The sequence below is a fragment of the Diospyros lotus genome, chromosome 10 (genome assembly GCF_014633365.1).
Source record: "Diospyros lotus cultivar Yz01 chromosome 10, ASM1463336v1, whole genome shotgun sequence".
Taxonomy (NCBI): domain Eukaryota; kingdom Viridiplantae; phylum Streptophyta; class Magnoliopsida; order Ericales; family Ebenaceae; genus Diospyros; species Diospyros lotus.
The window spans coordinates 7,461,211-7,488,595 of NC_068347.1; the positions used below are offsets into that span (position 1 = coordinate 7,461,211).

General features: G+C 37.1%; 1 protein-coding gene, 1 long non-coding RNA gene and 1 other non-coding gene across 4 annotated transcripts in view; all 3 read right to left on the bottom strand.

Annotated features, from left to right (window-relative positions):
* Positions 1 to 871: 871 nt before the first annotated feature.
* LOC127812217 (persulfide dioxygenase ETHE1 homolog, mitochondrial) overlaps positions 872 to 27,385 on the bottom strand; it is a 44,491-nt gene continuing 17,977 nt past the window's right edge. Inside the window, exons 4-9 of one of the 2 annotated variants that reach the window (XM_052352599.1) lie at positions 17,085 to 17,219; positions 2,201 to 2,242; positions 2,057 to 2,116; positions 1,927 to 1,980; positions 1,405 to 1,429; positions 872 to 1,296 (exon numbers count right to left, since the gene is read on the bottom strand). In XM_052352599.1, coding sequence (XP_052208559.1) covers positions 1,205 to 1,296; positions 1,405 to 1,429; positions 1,927 to 1,980; positions 2,057 to 2,116; positions 2,201 to 2,242; positions 17,085 to 17,219 — 408 coding nt within the window. In that variant the 3' untranslated portion in view covers positions 872 to 1,204. The remainder of the gene's footprint in view (positions 1,297 to 1,404; positions 1,430 to 1,926; positions 1,981 to 2,056; positions 2,117 to 2,200; positions 2,243 to 17,084; positions 17,220 to 27,385) is intronic. The other variant, XM_052352600.1, reaches the window with a different exon arrangement.
* LOC127812218 (uncharacterized) lies at positions 2,249 to 17,077 on the bottom strand. The gene is made up of 3 exons (XR_008025841.1): positions 11,795 to 17,077; positions 11,622 to 11,687; positions 2,249 to 11,503 (listed from the first exon to the last, which is right to left on the bottom strand). It is a non-coding gene; the product is annotated as an uncharacterized LOC127812218 (long non-coding RNA).
* On the bottom strand, positions 23,108 to 23,188 carry LOC127812361 (small nucleolar RNA snoR35). The gene has a single exon (XR_008025867.1). It is a non-coding gene; the product is annotated as a small nucleolar RNA snoR35 (small nucleolar RNA).

Genomic DNA, 27,385 nt, shown 5'->3' on the forward strand with positions numbered 1-27,385 from the left:
ATGAAACAAGATAAGTGTTATCTTGTTAGAAACACATAAATTTCTTATTTTTATTTTTATTAATGTTAGATGTACTTTAATTAACCTACTAATGTGTTCTTAGCATTGTTTTCTTTTGTTTATTTTATTTTGTAAATTTTATCATTTATGTAGAATATAAAACACCTATATAGAGGAAAAAGTTGGCTAACAACACAAAAATAGATAAATTATTACTTAAAATTAGTTTTCATATAAATTATTTATATTAGACATTCGGTAGATCTTTTGTTAGCAATTGAGATATGAAGTTAAATACATTATTTGTCAAAATGAGACAATTATTAGTTCAAATCTACGCTATTATAGTTTCGAAGAAGAAAAGTAATAGTTATGATATGTTTACCTTATTAACTCTAATACAATAATTAGAACATTCGAACACAACAATGAATTTATTTACTAAATTATCATCGTCAAATCGCTTAAACTCTTAAAAAAAAAAAAAATGATCATAAGTGCAAAGTATATGCAAACACTTCAATATTTAAATTAAATACTAAACATAATTAAGGACTTGAATACAATATTAAAATTAATATAAAAATGCTCGTTCTTAGTATGAAGATTAAAAAGTACAAAATTTTATAATAATTACTCTTGATATTTAAAAATTCTAATATTCTTATAGATAATATTAATTCTTTTCACAAAATTCTTAATAAAATGTTTAAATGTCAGAATTATTTTATTTACGCTTTATTCCGAATGCCCCCAAATGAGAAAAAACTTACATGAAAAATTTCAAAATATTACAATCTTCTAAAACTTGTTAGTCTGAAAAATTGTCTATGTCCTCAAAATATCTTCAGTTAACATTTTTAACCTGAAATGATACTTTGAACTTTTAAACTTTTTTGTCTTTTAATAGAATTTTATTTATGACACATCAATAATGATAATGTGCAGACATAGACATACATACATACATATCAAGTCTTAATCCACACCACACCACACCAAGCCAAACCCAAACGCCAGATTTATTCTCAAAAACACTTGCATCATAAACTTCCAATGATATGGCATCTCACTCCATACACATTCCCGGCGACCCCATTTATTCCACATTTTTACACCCCAAATGCCACATTAACCATTCCCAATCTCCAGGCACATGCAAGCTTTAGCCTGGCTCTCCTTTAACATCGGGGTTTAACACAGCTTAGCTGGCTTTGGGAGAAACATCTTGCAACCCACAGACCATGTTTGCGGGGACGGCTATGTCTATCATCTTCGGGTATGCCAGGTTCAGATCTGTACCATGACGACACATGTTACGAACTTGCGGTTGGTTATTTGAGGATTGTTAAAATTAAGCGAGAATTAAAGTGGGATTCAAGGTCTTTAGCAGAAACCACTTACTTTTCATGATGCTCTTGAAAGTTTCCTGCAGAAAGACATTCACCGTGATGAATTAATCAGTACATGAAGAACAAAGAGACCAAGAAAAAGAAAAGAATCGCGAGGCAAATACAGTAAACATAAATTGTTTTTGGCGGGGAACCATAAAATGGGCCGACTCCCATTGGTCAAATTGCTAAATAGAATTGTCTATTTTGATGCTTTTCTCCAGAAAACAACTGTGATATACTTGATGTATTACTAAATTCAGACTTCGATAGATAGACACGGTTATGCCACACTAGAGGATGTGGAAGGCAATTCACATTTCTCACAAAGTTACTGTGCTACAACATCACAGTAGATTTTGTGGCTTGTATGAGAAAAAACGTACTTCAAATCTTTTAGCTCGCTTTCTAGTCATCTATGTGCGATCGAGATACAACAATAGCATTAATCCCACTACATGGGGAATGTACAATCATGATAAATTAAAATTTATACTATTGAGGCAGGAAATACATTTTTGAGGCAGGCAGTTACCTCATCTTTTGTTAGGCGAGGATTATAGAGCATCTCCTCTTCTACGGTACTAACCTGAAGATATTTAAGTTGTATAAGCAGCCATTCTTGCAAAATTTTAATCCACAGAATGCATTAAATGTAAACTTACACTGAAACCTTTATAGTCATGAGCGGGATATACCAATGTATCCTTGGGCAAAGTAAAGATCTGGGTCATAAGAAAACATAAAGAGAGTGACAAAAGGCTAAAGGGTAAAACAACATAAATATTCTCAGTTTTATTATTACATGCCTGTGAATGCACTGATTTATATAGCTGCTCTGAACTTCCTCCCTGCAGAATAATAAATCAATAGATAGATAATAGCTACTTAAATCATCTCCAGTAAAAGGATAGTGTAAGCACACCGTAAAGCCAATCCTGACGCATGATGCCCAGGGAATCCAAGAATTCAAAAAAAGTCGCCATGACACAACCCAACAAGATAAAAGACAATCTAAATGTCTTCAATTATTCTGACTCAAATATTGGGTATAAGAAAAAGTTAGAAAAGGCAAAAAACTGAGATAAGTGAGGCAAGTAGATGCAGAACCAATTCACCCATTTAAAGGTTTATTAAATTCAAGGTTGTACAAGCAGTAATCTTTCAAAGGAATTAAACTCAGTAATATGGAAACGGTTAAAAATTGAAATAACAATATTCAGCTACTGGAAGAGAGGGAAAGTACAGTTGATTCATATAACTAGCCAGAACTCTTCAACACTATATTCATGAGATTGAGAATATCTGTAAACACATGTTCCTTTCACCAGACATTACAAAATCATAGAAAAGTACTCTGGAGATGAGAAGCCATCATTTTTGGCAAGCAACAATGTAATACCCCAAGTCAAACACACATCTTCAACAAGACAAGGTAAGTGTTGTGTTTTGCATTGAGTATAACCTAGAAGATTTAGAAGAAATCAGATCTCTCCAGTGAATCAAGTGGCTGAAATTAACTAAGTTAGAGAGAGTCTAACTTATGTAATAAGGGGTATTTTAGAGATTGTGTTGTCTTTTAAATAGTCCTTATATTTTCAGCCCTAATTGTCTATAAATAGGAGGCATAAGGGGGCAGTTGCAATCATCATCCACTTTCTGAAATCGAGTGCTGTGAGAATTGAGAGAAAAGTCTAGAGAAGTAGTGCTTTGTAATCTCAGTTGTACTGTATTCGTGTGAGAGGATTTCTTGTACTGATTTCTTCAAGACTTAGTGGATTGCTCTTGGGAAACTAAAGGCTGGATGTAGGATTGCAACTGTAATCTGAACCAGGATAAATCGCTCTTATCTCTTGTTTGGTTTGCATGTCTCTAACCCCATTTCCATTACTGTTTTCATTACTGAATTATATTTCTATTATTGGGATTGGTTCGGGTGTGTGTGTGGTTGTGAATAGGTTGTGATTAGAGTGATCCTAGTACTCCTAATTGTAACAAATTGGTATCAGAGCAGGGAAAACTCAATCAAGAAACACCAAGAACCTTAGAAACCAATAGATATACCCACTGCTATGGCTTCCACAGCCTCTACCGCTAGGTATGACATCGAGAAATTCGATGGTTTAAATGATTTTGGCCTCTAGAGAATGAAAATGAGGGCCTTATTGGGTAACTTAGGATTGGAAGAAGCTCTCAATGGAGAGTCTAAAATGTCGAAAGCCTATAATACCCTAATCTTGAGTTTAGGGGATAAAGTGTTGAGAGAGGTTTCCAAAATGGAAACCGCGGCAAAATTGTGGCTAAAATTAGAAAGCTTACATATGACTAAATCTCTTTCAAGTAGGTTGTTCTTGAAGGCTAAAGTTGTTTACCTTTAAGATGCAAGAAGGGCAGAAACTTCAAAGCCATATAGATAACTTTAATAAACTATGTCTTGATTTAGACAACATAGATGTATCATATGATGATGAAGATAAAGCCCTAGTTCTATTGCATTCTTTGCCTAAGTCATATGAAACTTTTGTGGATATTCTAAAACATGGTAAGAGACACACTGACCGTAGAGGATGTAATTGGTGCATTAAACTCTAAGGAATTACAACAGAAAATAGAGGGAAAGGTTTCAGCCAGAGATATCCTTACTGTTAGAAGTAGGACAGAAAGAAGAGAATTAAGAAATAGGGGGAAGTCTCGGTCAAAATCCAAGAGTGGCAAGAAAGCCATTAAGTGCTACCACTACCATGAAGAAAGGCACATAAAGAAGAATTTCCCTAGGAGAAAGAAGGAATTCCAAGAAAAGTTAAATCCTGAAATTTCATCCTCCCTATGTGAGTATGACTATGATAGTGCAGATGCGTTGGTTGCATCTCGTAAGAAAGATAAGGAGGTGTGGGTGCTAGACTCAGGTTGTTCATTCCACATGACACCCCATAGAGAATGGTTCCTAAACTATAGAGATATTGGAGGTGGTAAAGTGATTTTAGGAAACAACCATGAGTGCATCATTAAGGGAGTAGGAGACATAAAACTAAAAATGCATGATAGATTGATTAAAACTCTAACTTCTGTTAGGTATGTTCCAGAATTGAAAAGGAACTTGATTTCCATAGGAGAATGCATAAAAGTGGCTATTCCTATAGAGGGGATGGTGTAGTTCTAAAGGTAGCTAAAGGATTGCTTATTTGCATGAAAGTTGTCCTACACAATGGTATTTATGTGCTGCAAGCATCCACATTATGTGCAGCAATAGGTGAAAATAGAACCTGTGAACATACAAAATTGTGGCATTATAGAATGGCTCACATAAGTGAGCAAGGCCTTAGAGAACTGTCCAAACAAGGAATCCTAGGTGCTAAAAGTGTAACAGAATTAGATCAATGTGATCTTGCATTTTTGGTAAGTCTATAAAGGTAAAATTCCCTAAGAAAGCAATCCACACCTCTAAAGTCCCCTTAGAGTATATTCATTCAAATCTAGGGGGAGCATAGTCAGACTCTTAACACATGGAGGGGCAGGATACTTTCTATCAATCATAAATGATTACTCTAGAATGGTTTGGGTCTATGTTTTAAAGTCAAAAGATCACACTTTTGAGGCTTTTAGAACCTGAAAACCAAGGTAATTAGGATGGATAATGGTCTTGAGTTTTGTAATAAAGGTTTTGGCCTAATGTGTAAAGAAAATGGCATCCTTGGGCACCTAACAGTCCCTGGAAACCCAAAACAAAATGGCCTAGCTGAGAGAATGAATAGAACCCTACTTGAAAGGGTGAGATGCATGTTAATCCATGCTAGGTTGTCAAAGTCATTTTGGGGAGAAGCTGTGACAACAGCTGCATATGTAATTAATAGGTCACCTTCGACTGCAATAGGGTTTAAAACACCCTATGAAATGTGGAATGGCCATAAGCCCAGCTTAGATCACCTAAGGGTATTTGGATGTATTGCTTATGCCCATGTTAAGCAAGGCAAATTACAGCCTAGAGCCAAAAGATGCCTATTTATTGGTCATCCATCAGGGGTGAAGGGATACAAGTTATGGACCCTAGAATAAGGTCTGCCAAGAACGATAGTGAGTAGCGATGTAACTTTTAATGAGAATTCTTTCATAAAAGATGATAAAATAGAGGATGTAAAAGGAAAATCTAAGATGAAATCCAAGAAGCTGCCTCTAATACTGATAGGTATAAGGATCAGGCAGCAGACCAGCACAGTGATGCTGCTGGTTCCAGTGATGCTGCTGATTCCACCAGTTTAGGCAGTGACCAGCAAGGTGTCAGTGATCGTTCCTCTAGTTTAGATAGTGACCCTAGCCTAGGAAGGTATAATGTAGCAATAGATAGACAAAGACAGTGCTTAAACCTCCTATAAGGTATGGTTTTTTGGATTTGGTATCCTATGCACTGTCAAGAGGTGTGGAGATAGCTGGAGATGAGCCTCTCTCATATGAAGAGGCTGTTAGGTCAAAAGATTCCAATAAATGGCTTGCTGCCATGGAATCTGAAATGGAATCCCTTAAGAAAAATAAGACTTGGATCTTGGTTGATAGACCTTTAGGTAAGAGGATGGTAGGCTGTAAGTGACTATTTAAAATCAAAGAAGGGGCAGGTAAGGATAAAAAACCTAGGTATAAAGCTAGGTTAGTAGCAAGAGGATTTACCCAAGTTGTTGGGGTGTATTTTATTGAGGTATTCTCACCAATAGTGAGGCATACATCTATTAGAATTTTGCTTGCTATGATGGCCCATTTAGACTTAAGCCTAGAGCAGATGGATGTGACCACTGCATTCCTACATGGTGAATTAGAAGAGGACATTCTAATGGAGCAACCAAAAGGATTTGATATTAGGGCTAAGAAAGAGCAAGTGTGTTTGCTGAAAAAGTCCTTATATGGACTTAAACAGTCCCCTAGGCAGTGGTATAGGAAGTTTGACACATTCATGATCAACCAAGGATTCAAGAGAAGTAATTTCAATTGTTGTGTCTCTAAAACATATTTCAGCTAAAATTTCATTTTCTCTCCTCCTTTATGTTAATGACATGCTAATTGCAAGTCAATCGGATGAGGAAATTCATAAGTTAAAGCTTAAACTAAAATCAGCTTTTGAAATGAAGGAGTTAGGAGAGGCTAGAAAGATTTTAGGGATTGAAATATTAAGGACTAGGCAGAAAAGGTTGATTCAGCTATCCCAAAAGGTTGATCTAGAGAATTTGATTAGGAAATTCCATATGCTTGATGCAAAGGAAGTCAATGTTCCGTTTGCCCAGCATTTCAAATTATCTCATATGCAATCACCAAGTGATGAAGAAAGCATTAGAGCAATGAACAAGATTCACTATTCTAGTACTGTAGGAAGCCTTATGTATTGCATGGTGTGCACTAGGCTGGATTTAGCACATGCTATAAGTGTTACAAGTAGGTTCATGGTTAATCCGGGAAAAGAACATTGGGTTGTTGTTAAGTGGATCTTTAGATACCTTAAAGGATCAATGAACATGGTTTTAGTTTACAGTGGAGCTAGTGTAGAAGATGAGCCTAACATTCTAGGTTTCACTGATACTGACTATGCAACAAATTTAGACGAAAGAATGTCAACCACAGGATATGTTTTCAAGCTATGGAATGCAACAATTAGCTGGAAAACAAATTTACAATCTATAGTGACTCTTTCAACCATCGAGGCCGAGTATACAACTGTCACAAAAGCTATAAAAGAAGGTTGATGGTTGAAAGGAATAGTAAGTGAACTATTAGGGAAAAATGTTAAGGCTATCCCAACACTTGGCCAAAAACCAAGCCCACCATGAGAGAACTAAACACATTGTTGAATCTAGGATCGAATACCACACAAGAAACCCCACTCTCTCACAACCAATACTCACCCGATAGAACCAGAAATAGGATAACACAAGTTAGAGAAAAACAAAGCAATAACGGAAAGATAAATGAGACAAGAAACTTATCCTAATTCAGGCATGAAAATGCCCTACATCCAGAATGCCGAAGCCTTTGAGAAATCCACTAGAAAGTGATCAAGATTACATCACTCCCTCTCACACACATCTAGCTATGAATCAATAGCCTTACCTCTCGAGAATACAAGAACCGAGCCTTTGCTCACTCTCAATTCTCTAGAACCCGTGCAAGATAGAAACCAAAAGAAATGAATGATGAAATCTACCTCCCGAGAGCCTATCCGCCTCTATTTATAAGAGATAGAGGCGGTTACAAATCAAGGACTTAAAAGTAAATAGAAAGAAATAAAAGGACTACCAGTACTAACTCTAAGTTAGTTAGTTCCATCACATTTTAAACTCATAAAACATAAAATACAAACTTATTTCTAACTACATTTAAAATCCTCTACCGAGAATTGATGCTAACTAATGCAAATCCTAACACACATTGATGTAAGGTACCATTTTATCAGAGAAATACTTGAAAGAAAGGAAATATATCCAATTAAGGTTACAGGTGAATAAAATGCAGCTGATATGTTCACTAAGGCAGTCCCTATATCAAAATTACACCATTGTTTAAGGCTTTTACAGGTTTGTATTTGTAAATGATCAGTTTCTTTGCAGGTACTGATGAAGAGCAGGTGATGGAATCGGGTTCAAGCTACTACTAATGCAAAATGTTGGAGATTTGTTGTGTTTTGCATTGAGTATAACCTAGAAGATTTAGAAGAAATCAGGAGATCTTTCAAGTGAATCAAGCGGCTGAAATTAACTTATGCAGAAGTATAAGGGGTATTTTAGAGATTGTGTTGTCTTTTAAATAGTCCTTGTATTTTCCGCCCTAATTGTCTATAAATAGGAGGCATAAGGGGGCAATCGCAATCATCATTCACTTTCTGAAATAGAGTGATGTGAGAATTGAGAGAAAAGTCTAGAGAAGTAGTGCTTTGTAATCTGTTGAAAACGTGCCTTAGGAATCTGTCAAAGTTTGTTTCAACTAGCTGTTTTTTTTACTGTTAGTGGGTTGTCAGTTCCTATTATTTCACTAAGTTGTTATTAAGTAGTGGACTATGTTGTTAGTTGTGCTGACTAGAATTATGGGCCATGATCCTCTATTCTAGCATCTTTCAAATGTATTTAAGCCTAAGTTATCTTCAATAAAATAGATTTCTGAGTTGCTCATATTCCTTCTTTTATCCTTTTCTTTTTCTGTAAAACAACAATTGGTATCAGAGCTTTCTTCTTGAGGGACCCATGAGTGTCTTAGTGAGTTTTTGAGAGCACCTAAACACTGACCCTATCTTTACAGAAATCAAACCTTCAAGCCATGAATGCTGAGGCAGGTTTCGCTCAAATTGCTCTGCCAACCTTCAATGGGGAGAATTATCAAATCTGGGCAGTGCGTATGGAAGCCTATCTTGAAGCCTTGGACATTTGGGATGCTGTGGAAGATGCAGATTTTTATGTTCCAGCTCTACCAGATGACCTCACAATGACTCAACTCAGAAACCACAAAGATAAAAAAGCAAAGAAGATAAAGGCAAAGGCCATTCTTTTTGCTGCAGTTTCAACCTCAATTTTCACCAAAATTATGACTCTGGAATCAGCAAATGCCATTTGGAATTACCTTCGAGATGAATATGAAGGTAATCAGAGGATTAAAAGTATGAAAGTGCTGAATCTTATCAGAGAATTTGAAGTACTTAAGATGAAGGAGTCAAAAACTATCAAAGAATATTCTGACCAGGTTCTCAAAATTGTAAATTAAGTAAGATTACTTGGCACTGAACTGAAAGTAAAGCAAGATCGCTACGGGGCAAGCAGCATAGTTCAAAATTTTTGAACCTTACCCCGATCCCGGCGATTGGATCAACGTCGAAATTAAATTATTCACAAACAAATAAATAAATCTAACCTTTAGATTATTGAGTCGTTCGCGAATTCAAGCCGTCCAAGCGTCCGGCCTCTAACTCGTGATACGCGGCACGCGTCCGTTGGCAAAGAGAACGGAATAGGAGTGCTAGCTCCTTCTCTTTTGCGCGGCTTGTGTATGGACGGTAAAAGAACGCCCACATTTCAAATTGATGCCAAAAGAAACGGGAAGAGTGAACGGCAATACGTTTTTCAACTCTTGAAAAACGACACCAAAAATCACTTCGATTATGGGCAACCTATAAAAGGATATTTATAATGAAATATCCTAGGGTTTCTAAAACCCTAATGGATTGGGCTGGCCCATTAATTCTAATTTAATTAGAATATTAAGTGGGCTTATTCTAGTCCAACTAGAAATATAATTAAATGGCCCAAATCCTTTTATAGGTTTAAATAAAATATTTTGACCCAAATCTAATTCAAGCCTAAATATAATATTTAATATTTAGCCCAAATCTAATTTGGTCCAAATATAATATTTAATATTTGGCCCAAATCTAATTTAGTCCAAATATAATATTTATTTTAATATTTGGCCCAAATCCAATTTAGTCCAAATATAATATTTAATTTAATATTTGGCCCAAATCTAATTTAGTCCAAATATTAACTTAAGCCCAAAAATATTTTATTTCCTATTTGCCACTCCAACAAATAGAAAATTATTAAATTAAAAACTCCTTCCTAATTTAATCAATTGCCATTTTAGGAAACTCTTTCTATTATGACGACTTCTCATCATATCGACGTCATTACGTCTATTTGTTCTTTTTCCGTGAGAACCTACGACGGCATAACTTCTTGCCGAAGTGTCCCACTTAATCATACGTCCACTCTCTTGGTTTAAGCCAGGGACCGAGCCTATTGCGTATGACTCATTAGGCTTCCGAATATATTGGCAATGTGTCGGTACAAACACATAAGACAAGATTGGCCCTAGCAAGGCATCATGCCTATCCAATTATTCAGAAAGATTCATAATCCGCAAAGAACCTTTCACGAGCATGGTTACCGTGTAATACGATCCTCTCGTCAATATATCTTATGTGATCTCAAGTATGGCGATGTGTTGCTTGATAATGATCACATGAGTTTTCTTCGGTCTTTCGGATATCTTCACTTAATAGAAAGTGAATTAATAACTCATTATTGATCTCTTTCACCATGGCCATGGATTTAAAGTGAATATCCACCGAAAGCGCCTTAGATACATCATCCTCTATCAAGGGATAGACGAGTCCCATCTTGGCTATGCACCCATCTCCATAAGCCTCATGATATACCCAACGATCGCCCACGTGCAGCCTTTGTCTAGGCCCATCGAAACGATGTCAAAGCATACTGGTCTTCTTATGAGATGACTGTGACAACCTCAGGTCCAAGAATTAGTTACACCCATCTCGTATGAGAATACCATCAATATATAACCAAAATGGATTCTCATGGCGAGTCATGTCCAGTGACATGTTCTCCAACATTGGTCACCTATGTACTTGTCTAGGCATCCCCATGCCTATGGGTGTGAGACCCCCATTGCTATCACATAGCAAATACATAGCACATACAAGTCTTACCGCAATTGTCAATGTCCATTCTTGACATTGCTACGACTTGGGACGTTTAATGATGTCTAGAAACTGTGATGCATCATCTCACATCTTTATAGATTAATCACAGTATACATCATATGGACTTCTATCTAGTTTCATTTGGTTATTACAATAATAACAAGAAACTAATACAATGACTTCTTGTGAATTTGAACAACTCTTTATTCAAATAACAAATATGATTACAATTGTCAGTGTACAACATGCCCAATCTGATTGGGTCTAGAGCACCTACACTAACATGAACTTCCTAATTCTAGAATTGTTCAAAAGCTTCTTGTAACTGTACCTGAGAGATTTGAAGCCTCAATTTCTGCTTTAGAAAATACTAAGGATCTGTCGAGTATTACTTTGGCAGAAGTAATTCATGCTTTGCACGCCACTGAACAGAGAAGGCTTATAAGACAAGAAGGTACAGTTGAAGGAGTTCTGCAGTCAAAGCACCAATCTCATGGCGAGGGAAAGAAAAAGAAAAGCATGAAGGACATAATTGCAAGTGGAGATGCTACTTCTAATAACAATAACAGTAGTAGCAAAAAGGAAAGATATCCACCTTGTAAACATTGTGGTGGCAAATCTCATCCTTATTTCAAATGCTGGAGGAGGCCTAATGCAAAATGCAACAGGTGCAACCAAATGGGGCATGAGGCAATAATATGCAAAGCAAAAATTCAACAAGAAGCTATTGCTAATCAAGAGGAGGAAGATCAGCTCTTTGTTGCAACCTGTTTTTCCAGCAGCAATTCATGTGAATCCTGGTTAATTGATAGTGGCTGCACCAACCATATGACCTATGACAGAGAGTTGTTCAAGGAATTGGAGAGCACTGAAGTTAAATGGGTCAGAATTGGAAATGGTGAACACATTCCAGTAAAGGAAAAGGCACTGTAGCTATAACAAGCTACTCAGGTACAAAAACTCTTACTGATGTTCTATATGTACCTGATATTAATCAAAACTTACGCAGTGTTGGACAGTTACTTGAGAAAGGATTCAAGGTTATTTTTGAAGACAAATGCTGCATAATCAAGGATCCAACAGGCCAAGAAATGTTCAAGGTCAAAATAAGGAGCAAGAGTTTTTCATTTGATCCAATGAAGGAGGAGCAAGCTGCCTTCCCAGTTACAGCAAGTTTAACTGATCTTTGGCACAGGAGGTTAGGTCATTTCCATCATTTGGGAATGAACTACATGCTAAGAAATCAACTTGTTCGTGGAGTACCTACCTTAACAGCAAAATTAACTGACTGTGAAGCATGTCAGTTGGGGAAGCAAACAAGGCAACCATTCCCTGAAGGTATCTAGAGGGCCGCACAAAAGCTCCAGCTAGTTCACACTGACCTTGCTGGACCACAAAGAACTCCATCACTAAAAGGAAATCTCTATTATATCATTTTTATAGATGATTTAACCAGAATGTGCTGAATTTATTTTCTTAGATACAAATCAGAGGTTGCAAAGGTGTTCTGGAAATTCAAAGCACATGTTAAAAACCAAAGTCGCTGCAATATTCAAGGTCTAAGGTCTGATAATGGGAAGGAATATGTCTCAGATCAGTTTCAACAATTTTGTGCAAAGGCTGGAATAGAACATCAGCTCACTGCTCCTTACACTCCTCAGCAAAATGGAGTGAGTGAAAGGAAAAATAGATCAATCATGGAGATGGCTCCATGTATGCTGCATCAAAAAGGCTTACCAAAGAAATTTTGGGCTGAAGCAGCAAATACTGTTGTGTTCATTCAAAATAGGCTGCCTACAAGAGCTATGCAAAATCAAACACCGTTTGAAGCTTGGTTTGGTTTCAAACCTCCTTTGGATTTTTTTAAGATATTTGGTTGTTTATGCTACTCACATGTAGGTTAAGCGTGATAAACTTGACAAGAGAGCATAACCTGGAATATTTATTGGCACCATCTCTAAAGCTTATAGGATTTTTCAGCCTCAGACAGAGAAAATCCTAATAAGTAGAGATATGTACTTCATGGAGGACGAAAAATGGAGTTGGAACGACTCAAAGAAAAATCAAAATCCTTTGTTGGTACTTAACGAGACAATAGATGATCCACCTGTTAGAGGCATCAGATTACTCTCTGACATCTATCAAAGAAGCAATGTAGCAGTGTGTGAACCTGCAAGCTTTAAGGAAGCTATGATGGACCAAAAATGGATGGCTACAATGCAAGAAGAGCTGTTCATGATTGAAAAAAATCAGACCTGGGAATTGGTTCGAAAACCTCATGATAGAAATGTCATAGGTGTCAAATGGGTGTTCAGAACAAAATTTAATCCTGATGGTTCTGTAAACAAGCACAAAGCAAGGCTTGTGGTGAAAGGTTATGCACAAATATTTGGGATTGACTATTCTAACACTTTTGCTCCTTTGCCAGACTTGATACAATCACATTGCTACTTGCCATTACAGCACAAAAGGGATGGCAGGTGTTTCACATGGATGTCAAGTCAGCTTTTCTCAATGGCTTTTTGTAGGAGGAGATTTATGTTGATCAGCCAGAAGGCTTTGTAATCAAAGGCCAAGAAGACAAAGTTTACTTGCTAAAAAGAGCTCTCTACGACTTAAAGCAAGCTCCAAGGGTCTGGTACAGCAGAATTAATGATCATCTGTTGAGTTTGGGTTTTCAAAAAAGCCTATCAGAAGCTACACTCTATGTTAAGCATTCTGGTGCAGAAATCCTAATTATTTCTCTGTATGTTGATGATCTTCTGGTGACAGGAAGTAATGCAGCACTTATTGATGAATTCAAGCAAGAAAAGATGAATGTTTTTGAAATGACAGATCTTGGTCTTATGACCTATTTCTTGGGAATGGAGATCACTCAAAGGAAGCATGAAATTTTTATTTGTCAAAAGAAGTACGCAAAGGAGATCCTTAACAAATTCCACCTTGATGACTGCAAAGCAATGAACACTTCTATGAATCAGAAAGAGAAGTTCAACAAGGAGGATGGAGCTGATAAAGTTGATGAAGCTCATTTTAGAGGATTAATAGGGTGTTTAATGTACCTTTCAGCAACAAGGCCTCACATCCTATTTGCAGTAAGTATTCTGTCAAGATTCATGCATTGTGCAAGTGAATTGCACTTGAAGGCAACAAAAGGAGTTGTAAGATACATCAAAGGAACTGTCAATTATGGAGTGAAGTATTACAAGGAACAAAATTTCAAATTATTCGGTTATTCTGACAGTGATTGGGCAGGTTCTTTGGATGGTATGAAGAGTACTTCAGGGTACTGTTTCAGTATGGGTTCAGGTGTTTTCTCTTGGTGTTCCAAGAAGCAGGAAATAATAGCTCAATCAACAGCTGAAGCTGAGTTCATTGCAGCAACAGCAGCTGTCAATCAAGCTGTTTGGTTGAGGAATATCCTAGCAGATCTACGTTTGGAACAAGACCAAGCCACAAAAATCTTGGTGGACAATCAAGCAGCAATTTCAATCTCACATAATCCTGTGTTCCATGGAAAGACAAAGCATTTCAATGTTAAATTGTTTTATTTGAGAGAAGTGCAGGAAAATGGAGATATAAGTCTGGTTTATTGCAAAACAGAGGACCAAGCTGCTGATATTTTTGCTAAGTCTTTTTCACTTAGCAGGTTCGAGTTTCTGAGGAATAAACTTGGAGTTTGCAGCTTCAAAGGCAAGGAGGAGTGTTGAAAACGTGCCTTAGGAATCTGTCAAAGTTTGTTTCAATTAGCTGTTTTTCTACTGTTAGTGGGTTGTCAGTTCCTATTATTTTGCTAAGTTGTTATTAAGTAGTGGACTATGTTGTTAGATGTGCTGACTAGAATTCTGGGCCATGATCCTCTATTCTAGCATCTTTCAAATGTATTTAAGCTTGAGTTATCTTCAATAAAAATAGATTTATGAGTTGCTCATATTCCTTCTTGTATCCTTTCTGTTTTCTATAAAACAACATAATCTCAGTTGTATTGTACTCGTGTGAGAGGGTTTCTTGTACTGATTTCTTCAAGATCTAGTGGATTGCTCTCGAGAAACTAAAGGCTGGATGTAGGATTGCAATTGTAATCTAAACCAGGATAAATCGCTCTGTCTTTTATTTGGTTTGCACGTCTCTTACCCTATTTCCATTACCGTTTTCATTACTGATTTATATTTCTGTTGTTGGGATTGGTTCAGATGTGTGTGTGGTTGTGAATTGGTTGTGATTAGAGTGATCCTAGTGCTCCTATTTGTAACACAAAGTTCTAATGTAAGGTAGCCTTGGGACCAATTTGAAGGGGTTCTAATGGACCATAAATAGAGGACATATAAGCAAAATTTATACCTAAGTGTGGAGACAAGTTTAAAATGGCCAAGGCATGGCTTGACTTGGCCGAACTGATGCAAGTGTGAGTACACATCAATTTTGTCTCTAAAAGCCATTACATATACATGACATAAAATGACATTTGATGTAGACCTAAGCTTGGTCAAAAAAGGCAAGGGTGGAATGGTCGAATGAGGGGGGTGGTTTGGAGGATGTTGGTCTTAAAAAGTATTGTCTCCCATAGGTCAACTTCATATCTTCAAATGCAAGCTATTATCACATGCATTTACAAACCATTTATTGCTAGAATAGATAGGAGAAATGACATGGATTAGGGAAGTGACTTGGTTGGATAATTTGAAGTGATGCCCATCCCCTTTGATTAATTGTATAGATGAGGCACAAAGCTATATATATATATATATATATATATTACAAGACTCGACTTAGGAGAAAATTTCGAAGCGTTGAGACCATTTGAGAGCCTTGAGAGATGGATAAAATTTGAGACGAAAGAGGAAAGGAAAAGAGCACCAAGGTTAGGCCAAAAGGGCTACAATCTGAGTGGAGTCCATAGCTTGGGATTAGATTTCGACCACCTGGTTGAGTGGTTTAACCATCTCAGAGTCAATTTGGAGAAGATACAATGGTGATTCAAAGGTGGTTTGAGGGCCCTAGGAGGTTAATCGGATAGGGCTAGCATTAGGTTGTTTTTGGACCCAAAGGTACAAGGCATTTTCTCGTATACACCTCACAAACCAACTTGACGTTCTTGATTATGTTTCTTGTACATAAATGAACCATTGTTTTTGTGATTTCAGCATGCTAGTATCAATATTTATAAAGAATGTTAAAGGCATGAGTATTTATCCTGCATCATGTATGCATACTTGGCAACAATGCATCATGTATGTATACTTGGCAACAATGCATCCGTGCACATTATAGCAAAAGAGGAACTTCTCTTTCAGAGTGTTTCATATTCATCCTTGCACATTCAAATATGTTAATAAAATGTTATTTATGTCTTCAAAGGGAAGAAGCAAGTGCTGAGTTATATGACAATCAAAGGAATAACTTAAAATATACAAGCTTGCAATAGCATGTTATGATTAGAGACCTGATATGATGTAATAAGACAAAGGGCTAAGTTGATAGATTTGATGTTTATGGACAATATTAAGGATTAGAATTGAAACGAATGGCATGTTGATATTAAAATTCATATTTCGCCTAACCAAGCTATTATACTTTTTTGTGTAATATGAAAATGAACGTAAAAGGCTACAAAAGGTACACAATCATGGGACATTAAGCCGAGAATTAGGTTATGAGGTAGCATCAAACATTTTAAAGAATCTGACTAGAAATAGACACTATGTGGATTGGGTAGTGGACCTAGATGGTGTTTGGCGGCTCAAAGGGACTGTGCAAATAGGCTTAGTTTTATGCCCTTCTGTTGAAATTGGTGAAGAGGTGGCCAAAAAGGTAAGGGTTAAATGAAGTTTAATTAAATCTCACAGAAGTCCAAAACAAAGTAGAAGAAGGGTTGGGCTCACTCAACTCAGAAGAGAGGTCAAGAGAGACCAACATTGGCCTTTGGGCCCCTTGGCCCAATGGTTGAACCTATTCTAAGACATATCCTTTGAGTGTAAAAAAGGGACATCCCCAAGAAAGTGAAAAAGAAAATCCACGACCTAATGAGTTTGAGAAGCATGATTGGTTTTTTTTTTTTTTTTTTTAAGATACTCGAGCTTAGGGATTGGCCCTAGGTACGAGTGTAGGACTAGACCTCAAGCTTGGGTCTAAGATTTGAAGGTTTAACTCTTGATGTCCTTATGCTCAAGGCTAAGTGTTAGGTATGGGACCAAAACCTGGTCTTGGGTAACATGCATCACAAACAGTACCTGAAAATCTGTCCTCCCACATCCACGTATTAATAGTGCATCACCCGTGAAAGCCATCCTTGGTTGAGGCTGCTCGGGTCCATCCCCTGTAACATAGGTAACACATCCTGCAGTATGACCTGGAGTTGCACGGACCTGCATGAATATATGAGGTCTGTCTTATAAGATGGTTGAAAACATAGAGTTGAGAGTCGGGAAGAAAAACTTAAGTAATATATCTACAAGGAGGCAAGCATTCTAACATTTATAGCGATCTATGCCAATAGTTCTGACTTCAGTTGTACAGATATATCCCACATCAGCATCTCCTAAATGGTTTCTGTAGTTCTTTCAATCAATATATGAAGGTTGCCTTAAGAAAATTAACAAGGTATCTCAATTACATCTTCAACTTTATAAGGGGAGAACTAATTACAAGATTGTTAAGCAAGGAATGTTACTGCAAAGAGGACTTTTTCGCCCCTTCTGTAACCATGTCCCTAAAATGATAGGTGCAAAGGTAAAATATGAGGTAAATTGCCCCCACATTCCTTTTGATTTGCTTTTCTCTGAAGAGCCAGGACACCCATCCATTAGGTTTGGCACTAACAATGCTAACTAAAATTAAATTAGAATTGACCAATTTATTAATATTTTTATTTAATTAAAAAATGAAAAATGAAAAAAGGGCCTAGTCTTCAACCAACATGCCAGAGACAACCAGAGAGAGAGAGAGAGAGAAACTGGTTTCTTCTTTGGAAGCAAGGGTTGTGATTCAAGGGATTCCAGTGTGCCCAAATAGGTCCTTGTACTTTTCATTTATTGCCAAGACACCCCCCATTAGGGTTTGGCACTTATGATAATTAAGGTAAATTGCCCTTGCATTCCTTGTGGTTTGTTTTCCACCAAAGAGGTCCCTATACTTCCCATTTATTGCCAGGACACCCCCTCCGCTGGGGTTTGGTAATAAAAATGTTAATTAAAATTAAATTAAATAAGAATTAATATTTTTATTTAATTGAAAATAAAAAATGAGAGGGAAAGGGAGGGAGAGAGAGATGAGAAAAGAAAGTGATGGTGGCGGTGATTCAAGACCTCTATCCATCAAAGAACCTTCAACTCCTTTGTGAAGAACCCCTCTCCCCCCAGGGGGGTGGCTAGGTCTCTGTCTCTCTCCCCCCAGCAAGCTTATTCCTCTTCAGGATTGCACACCCTGGGTTCTAGAACCCATTGATTGTTGGAACCTAGATGGATTCCACCCCCCCCCCCCCCCCAACGAAAAAATTCTCTCTAGTTATCAGTGATGACCCTATGGTTACAGTGCAGCCACTGGCATGATGGCTGAAGAACAGGCCCTTTTATCATTTTTTATTTTTCAGTTTTTTAATTTAAGTAAAAAAGATTAAGAAAATTTGGTAATTTTAATTTAGTTTAATTTTAATTAAAATCATTTGTCCCAAATGCTAGCATAGGGGTGTTTTAGCAGTAAAGGGAAAATATGAGGACCTCTTTGGCAAAAAACACAAACTACAAGGGGTGGCTGACCAAAGGGCCCAAACCACAAAGGATGTGAGGGCAAGTTACCCTAAAACATATTATGATCTATACCTAAAGATGCTTGGATCCCCTAATCTATTGATGTTTAGAGGAGAAGAAACTCAAGTTGACAGTAAAGAAAATTTCAAGAACTTTTCACATGAATCAAACATAGGCACCGTTCTTTATCCCCCTTTAAGTTTAGTTTAGCACCAAGTTCATCCTAAATAATAACAATATCTTATTTAAACCATAAACAATATATGTTGTAAAGTTTAGGTGGTTCATGATGCATCAACGTATGATACCTTTGAACGCATGCCTAGGTAATGTAAATTAAGGGCTTAAGGAGGTCCAACTCATGGACAACACACAAAAACTCTTCTATCCTAGGCCATGTAATGCAAGTTCTTATGGTCAACAAGAAGCATCATGATCTGAACCAAAGTTCATCAAATTTGAAGACATAATCGCAGACAGTTTATCCAAAAGGACCACTAGTTTGAGATTCTCAAACAGGTCATGCATGAAAGACAAAGAAGTTGGATATTAGAGAGTAAGCTGTTCCTTTATAGTTACGTTCCTAATTAGAATAATATTTTATTATACACCTACGCTTATAGTTATTGCCTCCAGGGTGAACCTACATTTCTTACACATTTTGCTCATGGTTTCTGCTGCACAAACATAAGTTGGGTTTGATCATAAACTTGCTGCTTTTGTCTTTACATCTTAAAATAGAAATTATGGCACAAGATTAATGACACATCTAAGCCTGATGTGCAAATCAGCTTAAAAGACAAAAGCCCAGATGCAATCAGCTGAACTTAACCAGACTTTTTTTCTAACTAGTAGAGGCAGATGGATGCATGGATCTTGAGTCACCACTCTGCTCTACCAAGGCAAATACTCTCACTTCATTGCAATATATCCTTTATTATCTAAACTGTGCTAGTTTTGATCTCTCTTCCTGTTGTAATAACATCAATTTAGATGGTGTCACTCTTCCAGAGGAGAAGACTTGTTTACATCCAATATAGTCCAATCATTTTTTTCCTCATTTTACCTTCAATAAGTTTCACCTCTAGTATCTCATTAATATGTTTATTTCTAACTCCATTTCACTTAACTTTACCACAAGTTCACCTTAGTATTCAATTATATTCTTTTGCTGAAAAAGAATGTCCCCAGTCAACGAGGTTCCTCGCTCATAGTGTTCGTTTAATTGTAGGGGTTTTGGTCACTTGATTGCAAATTGGCCACCATTGACTTTCATGACGGAGAACAATAAGAGAGTAAATACAGACCATCCAGAAGAACAAAACTATAAACACAAATATTGATGAATTTGGTGAATTAATTGAAGATTTTGGTCACAAAAATAAAGAAGATAGTAGAAGAAAAGGAATTTCAGAACATTAACCAAAATAAGAGCCTAAGCATGAGGTAACAGGGGAAACTGCCATCGCAATTAAAGAAGTTCCCAATGATGCTCAGACAGAAGCTTGTTAGGTAATTGAAGATCTCATGATGCTTCCTTGAGGATTTCAACAAACCACTTTTTCCCTTTGCTTGTTATTCAGCATTCCCTGCCCATATAGATTTTGTCTCAAGAGTGACCCCCCCCTAATTTGCCTCACGAGACAGAAACTCCTTGAACATTTTGAGTTGGACAAAGTAATCAACAATCTTTAGTTCATACTGATTTCATATTGAGAACATTATTGCATATAAAGATCATTCCATTCCTCTAACAGAACCGTTCGTTGACTTGTTCACTAAAACTGCTCAAACCCTAGACTCCCGTTACAATTTCCTTTTGTTATGCACACCAAGATAAAATTTGACATTACTTCAGTTCAGCAGAATATTTTTACCAATGATATCAAGACAGATTCAGCATTTTCTTATTCGTTTGGTGAATCTTCCATATTTAGCCTACACTTGGATTCCTAAAGAGGAATTCTTGGTGTTTGACTCTGCCCTAATGGAGTTATACAACAGTCAACAAGATCTAGCTAAAACAACATGGTCTAGACTTCTTTCATCCTGACCACTCACTTCATATGTACAATTATTTGCCTTTATCTCACATGCCCAAAACATCTTAATTGCATCATGATGGCAATTTGTGATGGCCGCACATCCTCATCCATTGTAATATCCTCATTTCTGTCATGCTCATATTTTGCACTGTTGGTATATAACAGCTGAAATTTCTGTTTTATACAACAAAATTTAGTCTTATACTCAACCAATAAAACTTATTTTTATTTTTAAAGGAATTTTACAATCATATAAATGACAAACACAATTCTCCATTTTAACATCTTACCTTGATTTAGTGAATACATCCTTATCACCACTTCTTTTTGGGCAATTGATTTTAAAAATCTAAGCTAATTTTTTTAAGAAAAACTTTATCATCAAGCTTCACCAAATCATTTGTAATTCTATTTTCACTAAACTTACATTCTATATATTGACCTTTTAACCTTCTCTACTTGAAGCCTTTAAATTTTAAAACATTCTATATAATTCAAGATTAGAATTCACATTTTTTTGCCACATCCACCAAAACCATAGTTTCTAGGATCCTAGTATGCTAGGGGTCGTGGTACAAGGTATGCAACATAGTATGATTTTAATGGTGATCCAGTTGGCGACCAAGATCATTTTTGACTCGCAAATTGGGATCTTCAACAAAATTCGCAATTCCAAAAGCAATGCTATGACCCTAACATCTATGACCTAAACAACATCATCAGCAAAAAGCATACAACAACCTCCTTTTAGAGGTGATTTATGAGTTCATCAATCACAAGAACAAAAAAAGGGTAAAAACTTAATGTAAATCCTTAAACCAATTGTATTTGGAAAGAACTTACTATCCTTTCCACATGTTTTTGTCTAATGATACATGACTTTAATAACATATATATAAACAATTTGGACTCATTTTTTCACTAAAACTCACAAGAAGATTTTTCTAATGTGTGAAACATTTTTCAAGTTGATAAACATTATATATAAATCCTTTTTTACCGAAGGACCTTTTTATTAGACGTCTCAATAAATAGATAGTTTCCATTAGAGTAAAGCATACCTCAGCACCTCTGAGGTTTCACCAAATACCACAACATACTCCTCACATTTTGGAAATTACACTTTAACTCCCCTTCTCTAAACAAACATTAAAGTTCCATGTAAGTATGTAAAACATCAAGAGTACCTCACATAATGTAAAATCTAATAGCATGAGGTAATATGATACAACTTTTGAACAATAAAGATTATCAGTGTAATTTCAAAACCATGAGAGGTACTCCCTGTATTTATACCCCATTTCAAAGGTGCAAGGTGTATTTTACCCATTCTATTATTGACCAATTGAACATGAAACCAAATAGACCTTGATTTCTCTTCTTATCCTTTGCTTAAGCATGTCATGACCCTAGGAGCAATAGAGGGGCAAAACATGCTCCCATGTGCATAACAACTTTGCTCCTAGGGTCATGACATGTTGCCCCTCTATTGCTAATAGGGATCTGGAAGCTTAAGTAATAGGGCAAAATTGTTCGATTGTGGCACTTTCGGCGATCTGGAAGCTTGTTCGATTTTTGGAGCAGTGGTGAACGAAGGTGATTAGCAAAGGTGAATAGCAGTGAATTCTACAACAGTCGTTCATGCAATTTTGGGTAAACTGATTTTGACGACTCTCGTCGGAATTGATTGAGCAGCAGTCCGACAAACTTTCCTTGTCATGACAGAATCCGGGATTTCAACTATTGCAGACGTGGTTCAGGGAGGCGACCACAAAGCACTTCGCAATCCGATAGCAAATTGGAGCGGGTGAGCATCTCTCAAATTAAATTCCAAAGGAGAGTTAGTGGCCCCAGCCATTGGACGATGATTGGGGTGTGGGTCGCAGCCGTTGTAGGTCTTGATTGGCGGCGAGTGCAACAATTATTAGGCTGTGATTGCTCTATTCCATCGCTACTAATTTCCAACGCTTCATGACAATTAATTTCTACTAATTTCTAATGCTTCATGACGATTAATTTCTGATCGTTCATAGGTTGTTACGTTCCGATGGCTCTCGATTCAAATTTTGAGAGGCAAAGCAGACCGAATTAACATAACTGAGCAGTTAATCCTTGGTTGTGGTTCCAATTCGAGTTAAAGGCTGTTGAACCAGGAAAATTCTGCAAGATTAGCAATGGAAGAAGAGATGCGGATGAAGAACCTTGAGACCTAGGTGCAACAATTCCACTCAACAGCCATTGATCTGCAGGCTCGAGTGGAATTAAAAGAGACCAGAAGCAAACGCGACCATGAAGCAATCATGGCATTGGATCGGAAGTTGGAGACCTCTCTAGGGGGCTTGGAGAGAAGGATGAATGGAATCATAGACAAAGTGGGGACTCAATTCAAAGATCAACTATAGAATTTAATGGACATGTTCTCTCGCCAAAATCAATCATCTTTGAATGGATCGACTTCAAATATTCCAAAAAGTACTGAGAGGTCTTTTGTTACATCATTCTCTACTCAATCTGGTGCTGCATCCCCTGTTTTTTATCATGCAGGAACCATTCAAGGAGTTCAACGACTTGCTAGAAGCCCTTCCAGTGGTCGTTTTACCTCAAACAATCTTCCTATTGCCCTTTCTCAAAAATCTCATAGTAGCACGCATGGTCATTCAAGGGCGACAAATAGTGGTGGAATGAGTGTTGTTGGAAGCCCTGGATATAGCAGTGGCACAAATAGAGTTGATGGTTCTATTCCTGGGATTCTTCCAACCTCTGTTGCAATCCATAACTGGGATGTTGTTCCAAGAATGGGAGTATCTCCAATCCTTGGAAATGTAGAATCTCGAATTACAAGTTCAATGGGAAACATAGTTGGTGGGGGCAACATTGGGAAGAACCTGAGCTATGGTGAGGTTGATAGGGCAGCAAATGCAAAGGTACAATTTGAAATTGTTGAAAAAAAAGTTCATGTAGAAGGATATTCTAGCAAACACAAAGAAAAAGGAGTTACTGAATTCATTACAAGGAATCAAAGTGGCACAACAGATGTTGGTGCTAGAGTCTTTCCTCAGATTTCGAACTTACTGAAATCTGAGGAACAATCAAATTTGAAACAAAACATTAACTTGTTGGATAAGTCGGTTACAAAGCAAGTCGGAGCTGGAGCTGAGAATGGCAACACCTGTGACGTATATCCTAGGCGGGGTCAAGATTGGATGGCAACACCTGTGACGTATATCCTAGGCGGGGTCAAGATTGGATGGTCCACATGCAGTTGAAGGCATTCATCAAGGACTTGGACCAAAATGGTGATGGAATATTAAAGGGAATTGGGGTCACAGTTAACCAATCTTCTGGAAGTGCACCAGCCTACATTGAAGAAACTGTGGTGGGGAAACTTGTCGGTGTACATGAGAACTACTACAAATCTGCTACGCATACAGAGAATTTTCAAATTCTCCATCCAAGCTGTGGAAGAGAAGGAAAAAGGCATATAGGAAGCTATGGAGGTTCGGCATTTCTTGGGGACAAGAAATGTTTTAAGGTGGGGGGAATTATCATGACCCTAGGAGCAACAAGGGGGCAAAATTGTAATAGGGATATAAATAGTTGTTAAAGAGCATTTTGCAATTTGTTAGAATTTCAGTTGTTATGCACATGGGAGCATGGTTGAGGCCAAACAGACTGCACATGGGTGCAGGAGCAATGAGGTTATAAATAAGCCACTGTTGTAGGAAGAAAGCATGCTTGAATTGATAATGAATATTCTCATTTCTCTCTAGAATTCTCTCTCTCAATCTCCCTCACGTTTCTCTTGTTTCTCCCCCCTTTCTCTCAATATCTCTCCCTCAATTTTATATGTTATCTTCCTCCATTTCTATCCAAATTCCCCTCTAAACATTTTGTTCTTAATCCTAAGCCTCTCGGATCCTTCAGATTGCCAATTTCAGCCCTGTTATGAACCCTAGGTTCATGACAAAGCACACTCTCCCAAAGCTTCATAGTATAATTCGCTAGGATAATCCCTTTATAATTTCTATAGTTTTGAACATCTTCATTCTTGCATAGATGTTAAAGAGTCACAATACCACCTCTAGAATCCTAAATTGGGTCAGACATCCCAATTTGTCTATCAAGAAAGACCAAGGTCGCTCTAGGTCACAAACTAGATTATTATTTTTGGTGATCCAAAGTTTCAAGCAACAAGAAGGCCAAGGTTAAGGGGGTAAGAAGTTCGATCAAAGGCTAGAACTAGGGATGGCAATTGCAACCGAAACCGTGGGGAACCGAACCGAAACCGAACCAGTCAACGCGGTTAAAAACCGTTTGACTGGGTAATGGTTTGGTTCGGGAAAAAACCGAACACTGTTTCAATGGGTATGGTTTGGTTATGGTTTTCACTAAAACCAAACCAAAACCCGAACCGAAACCGAACCGAATGGTGGGTAACCGAACCGAATATATATATAATATATTATATATAATATATATTATATACAACCCTGCCCACCTGAGGCTAGCCCATCCCAACCCAATTGCCTTGCTTGCAAACCCTTCTCCCCTTCTCTTCTCCTTCCTCTCTCAACCTCACTCTCACTCTCTCTCACCCTCGCTGCCTCTCGCTCATTCGCCCGCCCTCGCCCTTGCTCTCTGCATGTCTCTTGCTCTCGCTCGCCCTCGCTGGATCTCTCTTGCTCTTGCTAGGGCTCGGCCCCTGCTCTCGCTTGCCCTCAATCTCTCTAACCTTTTCTGCCTTATTTCTCTTGCTCCTCCGCGCGAGCTCGCCAATCGCCCTCGCTCTCTGCATCTCTCTTACTCTCACTCGCCCTCGCTAGATCTCTCTTGCTCTCGCTAGGGCTCAGCCCCTCTTGCTCTCGCTCGCCCTCGATCTCTCTCACCCTCGCTGCCTCTCGCTCTCTGCCTCATCTCTCTTCATATTAATTTATTTTTTATATTTATAATTTTGTTAGATGGAGTTGACTCATTCATTTCAGATGGATATGCATCAATTTACGAAAAATATATTAATGTTGTTGATGAAGGTATTAACTTTCGTAACTAATTTTTTTTAGCTTAAATTACAATTTAATTATACACATATTAATTTATTGATCTTAACAATTGTAGGTTTGGAAATATGATTTTATATCCAATAAGTTTTGTAACTTTATGGAAGAATAAGGTAACTTTATTAGAATTTATCTTTGTTTGTTGTGAAATTATCAAAAAAATTTATGAATGCTATTTGTCTTTGTTTGTTGATATGGATTAAACTAAAAAAACCATGGTTAAACCGAAACCGAATGATTTGGTTATGGTTTTAAATTTTTAAAACCAAATGGGTAATGGTTTGGTTTTGGTAATTTAAGTTTGGTTTGGTTACGATTTTGGCAAAAACCGAAACCAAACTGAACCATTGTCCATTGTCAACCCTAGCTAGAACAACCCATATATCCAAGAAAGAGACTGGGGGTTTGTGTGTGTGTGTGTGGGGGGGGGGGGGGGGGGGGGGGGAGCTATAACAAAGAAAAAAAGGGCAATGATACTATGATTGTTGATGACGATGACAATGAAGAAGAAAACCCTAACTCATATCATTTATGTTTGGCACTTGAATGCTAGTCAATAGTTTAATCAAGAAAAAGAAGACAATGGCATCATGACTCTCCTGCTCTTTTTGAATATGTGATGTGAGTCCTCATAGTTGATTAGAAACTAAGGGTTTTCGACTTCTCTTGTTAATTTTCTAATCTATCTCCTCATCTCTTCATTATTGTCTCTATCTTTTATGTTACCATCACACTTTGCACACAATCAGAAACTACTATGTATTGTCTCTTAGTCTTTTCCAATTAAATGCACATTTGAAAAAGAGGAATTAATTACATATTTATATAGATATATATATATAGTGACCCATTTTTCATAGGCCTAACCATTATTAAGGTAAACAAATTTATAACTTGTTCCCAAAAACAACAAAAAAGCTTTAAAACAATTGTTATGATTAGGAGCTCTTAAAACCAATTCAAGACTTTAGGTTTTGCCAATCTCTCTGCACTCCTCACCCGGAAATCAAACCGCAACAGAATAAAGATAACAGATAATGAAAACTGCAAAGAAATGAGAGAAAAGAACAATCAAACCATCCAAGAAGCACAGAATTATCCTGGTTCAGACTGCAAAGTGCAATCCTACATCCAGCCTTCTCTCCAAGAGATAAATCCACTAGAAACCGCTTTGAAACAAGATACAAGAACCTTCTTTCTCTCCCTCACACAAGTTCACTGCTCTCTCAAGAGAATACAAGAACTAACTTTATCTCTAAGCCTTTCTCTCTTTCACTTTCAGCAGTATCACTTGTATTCAGAGAATAATCATAATGATTTATGAGTTATGACCGATTGCAAGCCTCTCGCCTCCTATTTATAAACTATAGGGGCGGAAATTACAAAGGTTTAGAACTTAGCCTATACAAAAGACTAACATACCCTTCATAATAAAATAACTAAGTTAACTTAATCTAACTTAGAACAAAAAACCAGTCGGACTTCATTCTTCATTCTAACAGATTCTTCTCTTCAACTTCTAGACAATAATCTTACATGCAAAAACCCAACAACAATAATCAAAAGTATCAATTTTTTAATAAGAAACAACAAGATAAATAATTTGGTTAGTATAAATTTAATGTCAATCCAGTAAATGTTTTAAAGGCTCCATGACCCAAATACCATACTGACTGTGCCTAAA